Raw genomic sequence first — 18,436 nt, 5'->3', positions numbered from 1 at the left:
ACGCCTGTTTTACGCACAGATTTGTGCCTATGCATGACTGATACATTAGGTCACTGGAGCGATGTCAGCTACTATTCTATTTTTTATTTTTATTAAATTGAAGCTGGGAGTATTAACTTTTATGTGAGTTTCAAAATTATTTTATATTTTTTAACCAGCGATCCCTCTATGGCTTTTCTCAGATGTAACAGCAGGGGTTGGTTATTCTATCTTTTTGGTAAAATATTCATTGTTTCTGTTTGTTCACACAAATCATGAATGATTCTGAAGAGAGTTGTTCAAAGACTATGAGACAAATCCCCTGACACCCCAATTAGAAGACAATGGCTTGTGTGTGTGTGTGTGTGTGTGTGTGTGTGTGTGTGTGTGTGTGTGTGTGTGTGTGTGTGTGTGTGTGTGTGTGTGTGTGTGTGTCTCGCCTATTAAGTTGGAATTGTGTCGACTGGAATCCCTCAAATAAGTGTGAATAAAATGAACCAACATTTTAGTTAGTTTAAAATGTTGATATTTGATATTTTGTGAATGTTGCTATCTCTTCTGAGAGAGATGGCAACAATTACTGTCATTAAGCTCGTTCTCTATATTGAGCGCATCTGAATAAGACCCCCTCCCCCACCCCACTTCAAAATCTGCTACACACTTTTAAACCTAACACCACCTATACACTACTAAATAAATATCCATAAACGATGGATGCTTCTTTAGGTAATTACACTATGGTGCGGTTGGCTATTGGATCGCCTGTAATAAATTTAATGGGTACACCCTATATAGTGCCATTTTGGACACATTCTAATGACTGGGACTGCTGAGGGATATTAGAGTATAGTGGATCGATGTGCACGGGCGACGGTGCATTAGCTTGTCTTAATTGCTCTATGGTGGCCACCCCTGACTCACACACACACACACACACACACACACACACACACACACACACACACACACACACACACACACACACACACACACACACACACACACACACACACACACACACACAGAGAGAGAGAGAGAGAGAGACACGCACACTCAAAGACACACACACCACCCTCGTAGCCCATGTAACAGCTAATTGATTGTGTGATGTAATAATACAGGCCTTTCCAACCAAGCAACTTAAGGCATCCTTCACCTGTGAACAGACTTCCATTTTAACTGCAATGCGGCTGGGTCTCGGAGCAGAACAGGGAGCGTAGAGTTAATGGCAGTGGTTTGTTAATGGGCCCTTCAAGAACCTATTGTATTTGTTAATATGTGAATACACTCCACTCCCTCCTAAATGGATGCACCCCTGACTGAATGGATGTCCAGGCCAGCCGGACGTTGTTGATGTTTTAATTTCAGGGGTGTGTGTTCCGTCTTTGTGAGCGCTGCTGTCTCTTGAATGTTTTTATAATGTAGTACATTTGGCAACACAGACAGAGATAGCATATCCCCCTAAATCAGGGGTGTGCAATTGCAGTCCTTGGGGATGTGATTGTTGTCACAGTTTTGCCCCAGCCCCAGCTAACACACTTGACTCCAATAATCACCTAATCATGATCTTCAGTTTAGAATGCAATTTGATTAATCAGCTGTGTTTGCTAGGGATGGAGAAAGAGTGTGGCACCAATCAGGCCCCCAAGGACTGGAGTTGCCCACCCCTGCTCTAAATGGACACGAGCCATAAACCAGTGGCAGTCTTTTAAATCTGTTCAACAGTAACTAGTACTGAACAGAAATATAAACACAACATGTAAAGACATTTCCGTACGCACATAAAACATATTTCTCACAAACATTGTGCACAAATTTATTTACATCCCTGTTAGTGAGCATTTCTCCTTTGCCAAGATAATCCATCCACCTGACAGGTGTGGCATATCAAGAAGCTGATTAAACAGCATGATCATTACACAGCTGCACCTTGTGCTGGGGACAATAAAAGTCCATTCTAAAATGTGCAGTTTTGTCACACCACACAATACCACAGATGTCTCAACTTTTGAAAAAGTGTGGAATTGGCATGCTGACTGCAGGAATGTCCACCAGAGCTGTTGCCAGAGAATTGAATGTTAATTTTTCTACCATAAGCCACCTCCAACATCGTTTTAGAGATTTTGGCAGTACATCCAACCGGCCTCACAAGCGCATACCCCGTGTAACCACGCCAGAACTCCACATCCGGCTTCTTCACCTGCGGGTTTGTCTGAGACCAGCCACCCGGACAGCTGATGAAACTGAGGAGTATTTCCACCTGTAATAAAGCCCTTTTGTGAGGAAGAACTTATTCTGATTGAAGCCTGGCTCCCAAGAGGGTGGGGCTATGCCCTCCCATGCCCACCAATGGCTGCGCCCCTGGCCAGTCAAGTGAAATCCATAGATTAGGGCCTAATAAACTGATTTCCTTATATGAACATTAACAGTAAATTTGTTTAAATTGTTGCATGTTGCATTTATATTTTTGTTCAGTATACATTTAGGGGAATAATGATCATTGTAGTAGTTATTTTAATGCTGTGGTGTGGCCATTTGGAGCTGCAGTTTAAGCCTGACTGCTTCTTAAGTCGAATGAACATTATTGCTCTCTCTGCTTCAGGCCTTGATCTGGTGTAGTGCTCGCTATATATATAAGAGCTACTATTTAGAATCTTATCCCAGTTCATTCACACTACACACATCTGACACACGTAGCCTACAATGTCAAGGTCAAACCGATCTTGGTGTGTGTGTGTGTGTGTGTGTGTGTGTGTGTGTGTGTGTGTGTGTGTGTGTGTGTGTGTGTGTGTGTGTGTGTGTGTGTGTGTGTGTGTGTGTGTGTGTGTGTGTGTGTGTGTGTGTGTGTGTGTGTGTGTGTGTGTGTGTGTGTGTGTGTGTGTGTGTGTGTGTGTGTGTCTGTGCATGTGTGTTGACATGCATGCTTGCATTTTTGCGCTTGCTTGGTGGTGTGATTCTCAAGTGACACAGTTCTAAATGTAATTTTGTTGGTTAGCCTACAGAGGAAGAGAAGGTATCACTGACCCGCTGACATGCTTCCTAAAACAAACAGGAACACACTGACATTCGAACCCAAGGAGAGCTAGAAAATGTATGACAAAAAATGCCTTTGATAGTCAACACACTAATAATAACTCAAAAAGAGAAAGAATGAATTTTTAGAAAAGTGGTTTTGTTTCCATCCATTACCCATACTGTGATTACACATTCACGCACATTGTTCCGCAAATGCAAACTTGCCAGCTTCCAACATTAGTTATGACGACATTGCCAGGGATACAGCGTCTCCCCATATTACATTTGTAGCATCGCCGGGTGCAACTCAACAACTATCTCTTGAGTTGTAAGCCGACAGACGCTCCTGAGGAATCTCCTCACCCCTCTACTCCCTCTCCCCCCCACCTCCCCCTCGCTCACTCGCTCTCCTTCCTCAAACTCATATTTCTTCACCTTCCTTTCGCTTAGACCTCCCTCCTCAAATCCCCACACCTTTCTACTCTCCCTCTCTTCCCTCTCCTCGTATCGTTTTCCCCGTCTCCCTCTTTCCTCATATCTCCCCTTCACAACCTCCTATTCTCCCAAAGCCTGTCTCTCTGGTCCCAAGGCACCTGTTCAAGGGATTACACACCTTCCTGTGCCAAGTCCAGTACAGACCAGCTCTGATACTCTGCCTGCGTCCCAAGAGGCACCTTATTCCCTCTATGGTTCACTACTTTTGACCAGAGCCCATAGGAACCTGGTCAAGAGGAGTACATTGCACATAGGACTAGGGTACACGGTGTCAATAACCCACCCCATCGTCTCTTTTGAGGTTCAGCTTTTCTATTGCGGCCACCGTCATCACAAGGGGCTTTCAAGATTTATTGGAATGATTTAGTTCAGATTTGTTGGCAAAATTCACATTGGTTGTCTATACTGGTGTGACCAACTGGGTCTGTTAGCATGCTAAGCTAAAGCCTAGGCATTAACTTGAGGAGCTAACACAAGTCTTCAGGTCTAAGAAAAGGTTAGGCTACTAATCATGTGAGCGCAGTTCACCAAATCACCTCCATTACACTGTCCATCGTTGATGATTGGGCTAGTTAACTTTCAGCCTGACTGTAATGGTTGTCCTTTGATGTTGACGACAAGACACTGTCGTCCATCTTATGTTTTTCCCTATAGATTGAGCAACCTTCCTTCACCACATCTGACCAAAACTCTATTTGACCTCTTTCTATCCCTGCCTCTCCTTTCTCTTTCTTACTGTCTCTTTCCTCTATATCTTCTGCACACTATTTCTCTCCTAGCCTCCTGACTGGCCCATCGTTCTTACTATATCTGTGCATCTCTTGGTATTCTCTTTTGGGTATGTCTTCCTCAGCCCTGTCTTTTCTTGCATCAGAAGATGCTCGCGGCACGAAAAATCGTTACGTCATTGCAACGGAATGGCTGATCACACGGCGAGAGAGAAGAGGCCCATCCGTCTTAATGTTTCAAATGCAGACTCCCATTTGTTAAGGCTAAGGGAGGATCCCTGCAGATGGACGACCCAGTAGCTCCTTTATTAAACAACTCATTCATTTCTGTCCCATGGCGGTCCAGCTCTCATTCTCCTATCATTCCCTCTGTCAGGACCCATGGATGTCCTTGTCCATCTTGTCCTTTCTCTCTCTCTATCTCTCGTTGTCTCTCTCTTTCTGCCTCTCTCCCTCTCTCTTTCTCTCTCTACCTCCCCTTGGACAGTATCTCATTCTATTGCCTCTCCATTTCCTACCCTTGGTCTTTCTCTCTTTCTTTACAGCTTTCATGTTCATCCCTTGTTCCCTTCATCACTCTAAGTGTCATTTTTCGCTCTGTGTCTCCTTTGGAGAAAATGCTGAAACAGAAATGTAATAGTTGAAGGGAGGACGATGATTCTCAGTAATGGGTCTATCATGTGATGTCCCACAGCAGGCCAGACAGACGGCAACAGTAATGCCCCTACATAATCACACCTACTGCCAGGTGGCAAGGCTCAGCGCAGCACAGCTAAATAAGTAAACAATGCATTGCTTTCAGTGGTTTGCTGAAACAGACTTCCCCACTGTTTCACTGGATACTGATGATGCAGTAAATAAACCAGGCGACAAAATGTACATAAAAGAAGAAGAAAAATATATAGTTTTTTTTTCAAACCTCGTTTGAAAGTAAAAATGCTGACGCATTTATGTAAACCGCGGTTGTTTCAAGCCTCCATATCGTCCAACTTTTCATCCAGACCCACACTGTTCTGCAAAGATGACATTTGGAGATCACACTACCTCTCATCTCACCCTGGACCAGCCGCACAGCCCCGACTTCTGCCTCTTCAAAAGCTGTCAGTTTCAAAGGGACTGAGATTTTGTCTGTTTTAGCTGAGCTTTTTTAGGACTTTTTCAAAGCTTCCCTACACCCCCCTCCCCCCGCTCTCTTTCTCTCCCTGGAATTCGGCTTCCTCTAGAACGTATTCAGTTTTATCCTCTCACTTTGTCTTCCTTAGAATAACTCTGCCTTTGTTATTCCAGGCAGGGCAACATGGAAATATGTAAACCTATTTGTGCTTTCTTCAGCCACAGGAATTGGATCTCGCTAGGAAGTGTGTTATAAAGAGGAGGCCTTCGAACGACAGTCGCCCACCAGAAACGTAAAAATTAAATACGTTGTTTGGAAAGATTTATTGACATATTTGACATTTTGTTTCATATTGTAACTTTGTTTCAGAGTGTTCAACAAACAAACCGAAATGAACTGAAATCAAACACTCAAAGACCTTTACTGGAAATGACTTACAACTGAACTCATTACAGTTTCAAATCAAATCAAATGTTATTTGTCACATGCTTCGTAACCAACAGGTGTAGACTAACAGTGAAATGCTTCCTTACGGGCCCTGCCCAACAATACAGAGATAAAGAAAAAGAGAAATAGTAGCACATTTCTGAAAAATAACAACACAGGGAATAAATAAATAGAAAAAATAATAACACAAGGAATAAGTACACAATGAGTAACGATAACCTAGCTATATACACAGGGTACCAGTACCGAGTCGATGTGTAGGGGTACGAGGTAATTGAGGTAGATATGTACATATACAGTGCATCTGGAAAGTATTCAGCCCTTTCTCTTTTTCCACGTTTTGTTACGTTAAAGCCTCATTATAAAATGGATTAAATAAATAAAAATCCTCGTCAATCTACACACAATACCCCATAATGAGAAAGCTAAAAACAGTTTAAAAAAAAACATTTTTGCACATTTACTACAAATATAAAACAGAGATACCAGCTCTTGACCTGTTCCACAACAGCCCCGTGTTGTACTTTGTGTTATTTGTTGGGGATAAACAACACAAACACACAACCTGTCAAGAAACCGACAAGGAACTTTTGATTTCCCTATTAACATGCTAATCAGAACACAATTTATTGATACATCCATGTTCAAATAGTCAACCTCAACAAAAACCTTTCAAATGAACCAACAGAAATCTAAACAAAAAGCCTGTTTGAATCAAAGGAGCAGAGAATTCCATGAACTTCCATCAATTCCCTTACAAAACTACTCAAAACATGTTTGATGGTTTCAGGAGCCATGCCTGTTAATGACAGCTAGGGCATTGGGATGGAGGTTGAGATTTGGAAGAGAACAGATGTCATTTCACCCTCCACCCTCCACCCTCCAGGCCCTTGGGGTGAAAAACCCCCCATCAACACTGATTTTGATATAACCTGTTTATGCATCTCACCACCCTTCAGCTCGCCTTTCCGCTTCCCCCTTGCACCACCCCTCCACCCAGGGAAAGTCAGTGACCACAAACCGGCCTGGCATTTCCTTGAGACCCCACACCAGTCCATTTTCTCTTTGCAGACCCTCAATATTAACTCCTAAAAAATGTATCACCGACCCACTGAGCTAAAGATGGACCAGCCCATCTGATATTTTCCAGAATTGCCTTGTGGCCAGTCTGTTTCTGCCACCACTCAGGCTCCACCACTGAGCACCACTGTCATCTCTCCTTGGGAGAGCCCCAGACAACAACCAAGCACTATGTGGGGTTAAGTCAAGCCTCTTGGTGGCTTTTGGTTGCATGGCCCTGAAAGGCAGAGAGAGGAGGATGATACATTTAGTCTAAGGAAGGCTGGAAAACACACAAGTTTAGTGGAAGAAAGAGGCCCCTTAAAAGGAGGGTGCTTTATATACCTCTTCGTGCGGTGAACAGAAGGCAGATGGGATGATATGTTGAAAGGAAAGAGAGGAGAGAAAGAGTTAAAAAGATAAAGTGCTTGAGCGTATTAGAATTGGACGGGGGAATAACATTCCCATGAGTGGTACCAGAGGGAATAAGGGGTAGGAGAAAAAGAGGGATAAATTATAGAGTGGCAAATTGCAGAGATGTACAGATGGGGAGGTGTTCCATATCAAATTCATTGATTGGAAATATGTCACGATGACTCAACGGCGAATCAAACTGCATGATTAACCTAATTTGAGAAATGCATGTCATTCCAGAAACAAAACTTTATCAGGTTTTTAGAAAAGTACCGCATCTGCTCCAGAAAACAGTCCCAATGAGATATGGTAATAAGGCTAAATAGCAGCAGTCACTGAGGTCCCCTACAGAGCAGCAAATCCCTCCTCATCCCTGTACATCCCAGTACATTTATACATGGGAACTCAGTGACCCACACCACCACCACAACCACCACCATTGCCTCCCCATCCTATCCTATAGTAAACCTGTTTATTGATCTCTTTAAGTACAATACAGCAGCACCACAGTCCACATCGCAGGCCCCATTTCTGCCTTCAAACCCACCTTTACAAAGGTCAACGAGTACACACACACGCATGCGCACACACACACACACACACACACACACTGTACAGACACACAATAACCCCCAAACACACACACTTCAATAATACCTCAGACATGGAAACAGCTGATGTGTGCAGTCCACTGGTACAGCCATATTCAGTAAGACATATCTATATATGACAGGCTTTGGCGATTCCTGGGGGGGTGCTGCCTGCGCCAGAGTGACATAACCCACCAAGCCTCCATGTTTTATGGTTAATTGATCCCGAGAGCCTGTTTGGATTCTTTCCCCACAAAATAATGTAGCTTGTGTCCCAAATGACACCCTGTCCCCTATATAGTGCACTACTTTTGACCACACTACACTGTACATCTACAGGATCTTAAATTGATCCCCCTTTTGTTGCTGAGAATTCACATTAAAACACGGTTATATTAACAGTATTGCACTTTTCATATAGCCTAATTTTGACCAGCTAATAGCCTAACCGACGATCAAGCAACGTTCAAATCCTGTTGCTGCATAATTATTTTGCTATCACAGCAGTGGTCAAATGAAGATGCTACACCTGCATATAGGACATAGGGTGTTATTTGGGACAAACTCATATGAACACAGAACATAAGGCAGCCCACGTATATCAGATGTCACAGTTCTGATCATGGACGTTCAGGATCTACCTTCAGCTTTGCTTTGACTTGTGTCTGCTATATATAGATTCATTAGGGTCAGACAAAGAAAGGAATAAAATAATGGATAATGGAGGTGGATATAAAGGGATGGATTAAGGAAGTTGGCTGATGGTTTTAATCCCCCATGAGCAGGAAAGGTAAATGAGAGAGACTTTGAGATAGGGATGGGCATAAATAAGAAATTACAATTAGAAAATACAACTTTAAAATACCCTAAAGACCTATGTATCAAAATAAAATATAAGATACTTTTGTAAATTATTGTAGTTCATTGAAATGTATGTCTTTTGTATTATAAAGTATACAATTATATTGCTAGTACGGTCGAATAGAAACAACATTCTCAGTAATGGTTACAGAAACGTCTTACTTGCTATGACTGTGATATGTTGTTGTTTATCTAAATCAAATCAAATCAAATTTTATTTGTCACATACACATGGTTAGCAGATGTTAATGCGAGTGTAGCGAAATGCTTGTGCTTCTAGTTCCGACAATGCAGTAATAACCAACAAGTAATCTAACTAACAATTCCAAAACTACTGTCTTATACACAGTGTAAGGGGATAAAGAATATGTACATAAGGATATATGAATGAGTGATGGTACAGAGCAGCATAGGCAAGATACAGTAGATGGTATCGAGTACAGTATATACATATGAGATGAGTATGTAAACAAAGTGGCATAGTTAAAGTGGCTAGTGATACATGTATTACATAAGGATGCAGTCGATGATATAGAGTACAGTATGTACGTATGCATATGAGATGAATAATGTAGGGTAAGTAACATTATATAAGGTAGCATTGTTTAAAGTGGCTAGTGATATATTTACATCATTTCCCATCAATTCCCATTATTAAAGTGGCTGGAGTTGAGTCAGTGTCAGTGTCAGTGTGTTGGCAGCAGCCACTCAATGTTAGTGGTGGCTGTTTAACAGTCTGATGGCCTTGAGATAGAAGCTGTTTTTCAGTCTCTCGGTCCCAGCTTTGATGCACCTGTACTGACCTCGCCTTCTGGATGATAGCGGGGTGAACAGGCAGTGGCTCGGGTGGTTGATGTCCTTGATGATCTTTATGGCCTTCCTGTAACATCGGGTGGTGTAGGTGTCCTGGAGGGCAGGTAGTTTGCCCCGGTGATGCGTTGTTCAGACCTCACTACCCTCTGGAGAGCCTTATGGTTGTGGGCGGAGCAGTTGCCGTACCAGGCGGTGATACAGCCCGCCAGGATGCTCTCGATTGTGCATCTGTAGAAGTTTGTGAGTGCTTTTGGTGACAAGCCGAATTTCTTCAGCCTCCTGAGGTTGAAGAGGCGCTGCTGCGCCTTCTTCACGATGCTGTCTGTGTGAGTGGACCAATTCAGTTTGTCTGTGATGTGTATGCCGAGGAACTTAAAATTTGCTACCCTTTCCACTACTGTTCCATCGATGTGGATAGGGGGGTGTTCCCTCTGCTGTTTCCTGAAGTCCACACCACATCTACCTTAGTTGAATGCATTGACACTCTGGATAAGAGCGTCTGCTAAATGACCAAAACGTACTGTAAATGTATATGTGAAAATTAACAAATGCAAAGCACACTGGGTATTGTCATTGGCCTTGTTTCGGGGTGGCGCTCATTAGAATAATACTCAGCATGCCTTGCAATTGTTCATTTTTACATATACTGTACATTTACAGTATACCTTTATTTAGCAGATAGTCTTATCACACCATAGTGCCATCATACTTTTTAAAAACAATGTAGGGTGCAAGGGGGGCACAAAATGTTTAACTTCTATAAGGAAATGGTATAGAAAATCATTTAGTATTTTGAAAATTACAGCTTTTGAAAATATCTTGTTACAAAATACATTGGACTGTAGTTCAGACCAGTGTAATACAACATATGAAATACTCAGAAGTAATTCAAATACTGTACGTATTTCAAATACATGTAACAGAACTACTACCCATCTCTGCTTTGAGAATGGTTAAGTGTGAGAGACAGGGGAAATTGGAGTAAAAGGAGAGCTTAGGAGATGAAGAAATTGACAGAGAGGAGGAAAGATATATATATATATATAAACACAGAAAGAGAGAGTTCGTGAGAAAGAGAAATATCAAAAGAGGATCTAAGGACAGAGCCCCCTGAGTGGGAGGTGGGAGAAAATGAGGTAAGAAAATCAGATGCGTGGAGGGCGAGAAAGAGAGAGAGTAAAGAAAAAGGTGTCAGGTGGAATGGGTGCTGGAGACTGAGCAGGTGATTATTAATAGCAGAGTTTTGATTAGTTAAGTGTGGTTAAGGGAAGCGATAGGGTTTCCATCTTTCCCTCCTAAAATAGGCGGAGGGGAGGGGTATAAAAAAGAAAGGAGTGGACCCTTGTCTCTTTATCAGACCTCCACCCTATCTCTCTGGCCCCTTTCTCCATCTCCTCCATACTACTCCTCACCTTAACTCAGGTAAGGCTGCGTGCTTTGGTCAACAACCAGGGTTGGGGTCAATTCCATTTTAATTCAGCCAATTCAGGAAGTGAACATTGGGATTTCAGTTTACTTCCTGAATTGATTGAATTGAAATGGAATTGACCTAGTAATGACATGGAAAAGGCTTGATATGTGATATGCAAAGTTGTAAGGGTAAGATCTTGTTTAAGTATGTAGGTAGTTACGTGTTGGAAAATAGCATGAGCAGGTGCAATTTGTGGTGTTAGTTAGTTGTGTAATGGGAATGGCTACTGTATAGAGAATATGAACCAAACAACCAAACCTTTCAACAATTATATAGAGGACATTAACTAAGTATGGTGCAAATTGCTGACACTGTGAAATAGTATTTAGTTATTACATTTTTTAACAAAGATGCCTCTCGGGACCATAACCTTCCCTCATTAACATTCTGTATGTGATTATGTTGAGTATGATTAGTGCATTTGCATGATACTCATGTGCTGATATGTGCTGTTAATGCATATTCATGGAGTCAGTAAACTGTTTTAGTGGCTATAGCCTCTGTTAATTAAACAGAGACAAATAATTGAATGCATCCCAAATGGCACCCTATTCCCTATAGTGCACTACTTTTGGCCTAGGCCCAATAGAGCTCTGGTCAAAAGTAGCGCACTATATAAGGGATAGGGTGCCATTTGCTATGAATACAATGTGTTGTTTGTGTGTCATGATGAAATATGACCTCAAGACTTCAGATGTTGCTTTAAATGCTAACGGATAGCTTAAGCGATTGACACATTTTTATTTATTTAATAATACTATATTACTCTGTTTGTGTTTTATGTAAATGTCTCGTGACGTGGTTTAGTTATTGACATGTTTGGCATTTGCATGTAGATGATTGATTGTCCCATTGTTCCAGATGGATTTATGAGACGATGTGATTAGTTGATTAGATAAGATGGCATTATTATTCTGCGAGTCATAGCGGTACCTTTGTGTGCCATCCAGGAGAGTCCCTACTACTACGCAAGGCCTATTGTTGTGGCTGCTCAATCATTGAATTGGGTAACTGGGTCATTTGGAAGCTAGACCTGGGTACAGATACTATATGAAATATTTTTTGCATTACCCTACCTGGATAGCCAGGTGGGCAAGGTTGCACTGGGACCGCTCTAATGGTTCCATTGCTACGGTCAAATTTATCTAGTCAAATTTAGATAAAGTCGTTTTTAAAGTATTTGAACCCAGGTCTGATTGTTCAGTTGTACTGTGGCGGTACAGTAGGTAGGCAGCTCAGCAGTTATTTTCCGCACCACGCTGTCAGATAACATAATGGACTTTGGTGTTATGTCCAAAGATAATCCCCCACAATCCATCTGGATGTTGTTTTTATGGCCGTGCCGCACAGAACACTGCTCTTTGGGTATTGGTATTGTTACCATGACAAGAGAGGTTGACTCCACTTTTTATGATGAAATCAATGACTTGCAGAATCAATAGCATTTGTTGTAGCCACCCAGTTGAGCTGTTCTGTACACAATTTCAACTATTCAGTTACAAGTTGGCTATCATTCTGAATCAAAATCCTCCAATGTTTCTGCTGTACAGAATGCTAAAACAAGCACAGTCCCCAATTTGTTGTGTTTCAATCATTCTGATTCACTTACATAGTGGGTATTTATATGTCAAATCAATTGTAAGTAAGAGCCCTACAAAGTATATGAATCCAGACACACAAAGTTGCAAAACATTATCTCACCAACAGCACACAGACGTACAGTACATACATGTATATGCATGTACATAAACACACACACAAACTCATCCCCGCCCCATGAGCGCGAGCACACACACACACACACACACACACACACACACACACACACACACACACACACACACACACACACACACACACACACACACACATAAACTCATCCCCGCCCCATGAGTGTGAGCACACACACACGCACACAAACTCATCCCCGCCCCATGAGCGCGAGCACACACACACACACACACACACACACACACACACACACATACACACACACACACACACACAAATTCATAAACATGACCACAGATCAAATCTAAGTTCACACACGTCACAGACATATCAGCAAAGCCACGCATTCGTACACACAAACACACACCCTCACTCACACACTGACACTACAAAGGACTGCATACGAACATACACATGCTATAGTAAACTGAGATCGAGGGGGCTTAACTTAAGGGGCTCGAGTTTCTTGAGAGGCTAGTACATTCTCCCTTGATACCTCGATCTCCTCACCCACATCCGGCCTGCCCAGACCCAGAATCCCCAGACCCCCTCTTCCAAACACACACGCACACTCACACACACACACGCACACACAGACATACACACACACAATGCAGCTGTTGTAATGAAGGCTAGGAGTCGGTCTCCTGAGGCACGGTTGGGTTTCCCTCACCTCTGGGTGAGAAGAAGGGCACAGCCGGCTCTCACGCACAAAAAAAGTATAAAGGTTTCATATTTATACTTTTCATTGGAGCCAAAGGGTAAGTCAAACTTAGGAGTGTTAGAAAGATGTTGGGTGAAAGGAAGTGCTAGATCTCACTAAGATGAGGCTGACTGTTGAGGCATTCGCATAGGACAAACTGTGGAAAGAGGCTAACTACTGAATAGGATATTGTAGGCTCCTATAGAGAGCAATAGTAATGGCAAAGTTTTGTAGGCACTAACTCCACCATGGCTCATTGGCCAAAGCCTATGGAGAAATTAATGTTTTTTTTGACGGGGTTTTGGATAAACTGCAAAAATAAGGTCTGTGTAAACACAGGCTTAGGAGATTTTATACGTTTTGTTCTATGAGCCAACTGGCTGGGTCAAAAATAACACAACACGTGTCTGTCCACAATGGGTTGCTTTTAACCCAGCATTTAAAAAAAAAGTGCAGTAGTAATTGTACCCAGAAAAAATGTACGTTATACTAGATTATCTGCACATGTACCCTAAAAGATATTGACCAGTACCCAGGGCCAGATGAAGAAATCTGTCAAAATGATGCTCTCTGGTGTATTTTGAACATTGAGGACGGGCTCCTGTGGATGGATAAAAAAAGAGATTTAAATAATAATTGTTTTTGCCTCTTGGGTCCGTTATGGGCTTGTGCCATGCCCCTGACTCACACAATTGACCAGTCACATGTATCTCCTCCCCCGATCTAATGATTAGCAGAGTAGCACCAGGCAGCAGCAGGCTATCTACATTCATTGACAATTGGCTCCTGAATCCTCCTGGGGTTGGCGGTTGCAGAATATTATATATATAATATATACTGTGTATTTTTTGGGTAAGCCCCTGCATTAAGCCGGCCCTGAAGGTACCTTATGTGTACCTTTGACCTTGTATTCTTGCCTATTAATCTGTGGCCACAGATTTGGTTGTGTAGCAGGAAATTCAGATTGCTGGCATCCCCATTACGGAAAAAAACACATGATTTCACGTGAAGTGTTCCAAATGTGAAGTATTCCAAAAACACGTTTTCATGTGATTTCACATGTGAAATGGTGTTTTTCTGTTAGGGAAAGGCTTCATGATTCATAAAGGTCACCTTAACTAGCTGATATTATTTTACAGAACAAAACGTATAAGATCTCCTAAGCCTGTGATAAACTCAGACGTTATTTTAGGCGTTTACCCCAAAACCCCATTCTTTCCCTATTAATTTCCCCCATAGGAACGGCCGAACGAGCCAGAGGCTGTCGAGCTGGGCCTTTTCGCTCACTTATCCCATGAGCCTTTGCTGCAGCGGTGTCTTAGGGAAATATCTTAGAGCACCCTACTTGGCCCTGCGGTCCTGACGCCCTGGAGCAGGGCCACCCCTCGGGGGCCATTACAGACATAAACTAATCCAAAAATAGACTTAAAAATTGCCCTCGCACGATATCATAGGACGGCCACCACATGGCAACCACACCTCAACCTACTAATCCATTCCTCAATAACCCCTTAGTCAACACCACTCACCATGACTCTCCTCCTCCTTTCCTCTCTTCCTCCTCTCCTCTTTTGGGAGACAGATGGGAGCGGGGGGGGGGGTGTAAGTGAGAAGCAATTGGCTTCAATGGCACACAGGGTTGGACACACAGGGCCAAGAGGTTTGGACACAGTTCGCATTTCAAAGTGTGAGACATAAGGAGCCCCCTGTCCACACTATTACTCTACACAGCTCTAACTCTGTGGTGTGTCCAATGGCCTCCCAGCTCCACAGCTCTCGTTCTTGTTCTATGGTATGTCAGACACAGCACAAGGCACAGATCCTATGGCTAACCCTGCTGAATAGACGCCTGGAGACCAGCCACGTTTCTCTTATAATACCCCCAACCTCAACCCGCTCCCAAAAAACACACAGAAACTAAATGGAGAACTGAGCACCCCCCACCCCCTCCTCCATTTTCTCCTCCTCCCTCCTCTCCCTCCTTTCTAATTCGTTCTCTCAATATCTCGCTCTCGCCCTGATTTCTTGCTCCAGTACACAAGTCTCAGCAGTGTAATATGAGAATATCTCTCTCTGTTCCCTTGCTCTCATGTTTAACTTTGTTCCCCCCTTTTCTTCTCATCCTTCCATTCCCCCCTCCCCCCTCTTTCCTGACATTCCAGCTGCTGAGATGGCAATGAACAGCATTCTCAACGCTGCCGACATCAAGAAAGCCCTAGAGGCATTCGCAGGTGACCAAACACCCTTTACTCCATTTCATTTTCTTACATCACATTTAGGAACAGTTTCCCAGACATACATAAACCTAGTCCAGGACTAAGAAGCACTCCCAATGAAGATTCTCCATTGAAAGTTTTCATGTTGTTGTGCAGGACTAGGCTTAATCGGTGTATGGGAAACGGTCCCATAATGTGTAAACAAGAAAACACTGAATAGAGGCCAAATAAATGGCTAATAATACTTAGTAAAGGTATAATTCACTTTTTGTATTGAACGTTAGTGGCGAATATGTGTTCTCTCTACTAATGTGGTCTTAGTATTTTGTGTTTATATATTTATTTGGTCTGGCCAGGGTGTGACATGGGGTTATTTTGTGTTGTGTTGTGGTATTGGGGGTTTTAGTAGGTATTGTAGGTATTGGTATTAGTAGGTATTGGGATTGAGTAGGGGTGTCTAGCATAGTCTATGGCTGCCTGAGGTTCTCAATCAGAGTCAGGTGATTCTCGTTGTCTCTGATTGGGAACCATATTTAGGTAGCCTGGGTTTCACTGTGTGTTTGTGGGTGATTGTTCCTGTCTCTGTGTTAGTTGTCACCAGACAGGCTGGATTAGGTTTTCACGTTTCTTGTTTTTGTATTGATTGTGTTTTGTCTTTATTAAACATGTATCGAACTAACCACACTGCATTTTGGTCCGACTCTCCTTTGACGGAAGAAAGCCGTAACACCTTGGTTCCAAAAATACACATCTGATACGTCCCAAAAGGCACCCTCTTCCCTATAGTGCCCTCCTTTTTGACCAGAACCTCATGTGTCCTGGTCAAAAGTAGTTCACTATGTAGCAAATAGGTTGCCATTTGGGATCAACACATTTTTACATAATTATGATACTGTAATAGCACATCATATCTGACATAATTCAGATAGTGTAACTGATATTGTGTAAGACATATGCCAGAGGATGCCAGCTAGTCCTGGGGTTGGCACAGTCCTCTAACCTATAGAATTGATATGTCCACTGGCACAACAAATGCTCTGAATTCACACACGCACGTACACTCAGACAAACGCTGTATCATAGTGTAAAAATAGCAATTTCTTAATGATTGTTTGGCATTAACGTTTAGCCTCTGGAGTGTTGCATCCAGGCAGTCACCCATGCTGTTTTTTGTCCTTTGTGTGTGTGTGCAAGCATCCGTGCGTGCGTGCCTGTCTGTCTGCGTGCATGCGTGCCTGTCTGTGTGTGTTTGTATGTAAGTGTGTGTGTGTGTCTGCCTCCATTTGTGTTTGTACTCTGTGTGTGTGTGTTCACTAAACTGTGTGTGTGTTATGCCGTGCAGCGGCTGACTCTTTTGACCATAAGAAATTCTTTGAGATGGTGGGTCTGAAGGCCAAGTCAGCTGAGGATGTGAAGAAAGCCTTCCTGGTGCTGGATGCTGACGCCAGCGGATTCATAGAGGAGGAGGAGCTCAAGTAAGAGACGCACACACACACAGGGAGACACACACAGGGAGACACACACAGAGAAAGACACAGACAGAGAGAGAAACACACCAACACTTTGACTGACTACACACTCCGTGATTCATTAAACAATATACAGTGCGTGGTGACTGACCAGTGACCACATGGACATGCATTCCCATCCTATATACACACACAAACACTCATGGTTAACTGTTTAGGCACCAGAGCATTCCTAGTTGTACTGTCTGTTCTCAAGTCTCTCTGCCCTCTCCCTGTTGCCCATAGGTTCGTACTGAAGGGATTTGCCTCAGACGGCAGGGACCTGACCGACAAAGAAACCAAAGCATTCTTAAACGAAGCTGACAAGGATGGAGACGGCATGATCGGCATCGATGGTAAATAAACTATTTCTCTGACCGATGGACACATGTATCATCATAGTGTGATCAGATTTTCCACAGAGTCTACAGAGTGCTCTAACCTCTTGTCTCTTCTTGCTCTCTTTCAGAGTTCGTTGCCCTGGTGCACGAGTAATAGACACCTTCCTAAACCGACTAGCGCTCCACCACCCAGCCCCGATACTCCCCCTCTTCCAGTCTGCAGCCGACCCTCACACGTGCCCCTTCCTCCCCCACCTCATCCCTCCACCTGCCCTCACTGACACCCAGCTCTCTCCCACTCAAGCGCACGGCTACTACTGCACTGGAGGAAGGGTGTCGTGGCTTCCGCCCCCACCCCGCTAACTTACCCCTCTCCCCCACTCCCACCCACAACCCCATCCTATTGATTTTTTCCTTTTTATACAAACGTATGTGTTTCTGTTTATGTATAGTTATCAGACCGCCTGGAAGGCCAATAACCTCAAGTTAAAATAATAATGTAGATATTTCAAAATGAGAGAAAGTCACATCTCCTTTGAGTTGATTTTACTTCATCCCCCTTTTTCTCTCTCCACCCACTCTTTCTCTTTCTCTGTCCCTTGTTTCTGTCTCTTTCTATCTCTCTTTCAACTTTCTGGCACTGCTCTCCTCCTTTCCTTTCCTCCCCATCCCTCCGTCCCTCTCTCCTTTGGTAATGAGCTGTTGTAAAAACACACCAAAAGATGAAACTGTGAAAGAACAAAATAAAATAAAATATAAAAATGCCTCAAGAACAACTGACTCACTCCGACGCTTCCTGTAATGTCTCCTCTGTTTGTCTCCTTCTCTTCTCCGATTGGTAGTGCTGAGCGATTAGTGCTTTTTTGAGGTCGGTTCGGTTTCAGTTTGATTACAAAAAAGCAATCACGGTTTTCGATTTTGGTTTCGATAATATATTTTGCCTTTTACTGC

General features: G+C 43.0%; 1 protein-coding gene across 2 annotated transcripts in view; it reads left to right on the top strand.

Annotated features, from left to right (window-relative positions):
- The window catches only part of LOC112225879 (parvalbumin-7), a 41,293-nt gene extending 23,077 nt beyond the window's left edge, over positions 1 to 18,216 (top strand). Inside the window, exons 1-5 of one of the 2 annotated variants that reach the window (XM_024389982.2) lie at positions 10,834 to 10,937; positions 15,583 to 15,651; positions 16,979 to 17,111; positions 17,391 to 17,500; positions 17,614 to 18,216. In XM_024389982.2, the coding sequence (XP_024245750.1) occupies positions 15,591 to 15,651; positions 16,979 to 17,111; positions 17,391 to 17,500; positions 17,614 to 17,639 (330 nt within the window). In that variant the 5' untranslated portion in view covers positions 10,834 to 10,937; positions 15,583 to 15,590 and the 3' untranslated portion in view covers positions 17,640 to 18,216. Of the gene's footprint in view, positions 1 to 10,833; positions 10,938 to 15,582; positions 15,652 to 16,978; positions 17,112 to 17,390; positions 17,501 to 17,613 lie in introns of those variants that run through there. The other variant, XM_024389983.2, reaches the window with a different exon arrangement.
- The last annotated feature ends 220 nt before the right edge of the window (positions 18,217 to 18,436 follow it).

Source organism: Oncorhynchus tshawytscha, linkage group LG27, assembly GCF_018296145.1.
Source record: "Oncorhynchus tshawytscha isolate Ot180627B linkage group LG27, Otsh_v2.0, whole genome shotgun sequence".
Taxonomy (NCBI): domain Eukaryota; kingdom Metazoa; phylum Chordata; class Actinopteri; order Salmoniformes; family Salmonidae; genus Oncorhynchus; species Oncorhynchus tshawytscha.
Note: the sequence above shows the minus strand (reverse complement) of the source record. Positions and strands in the feature narration are given on the sequence as shown.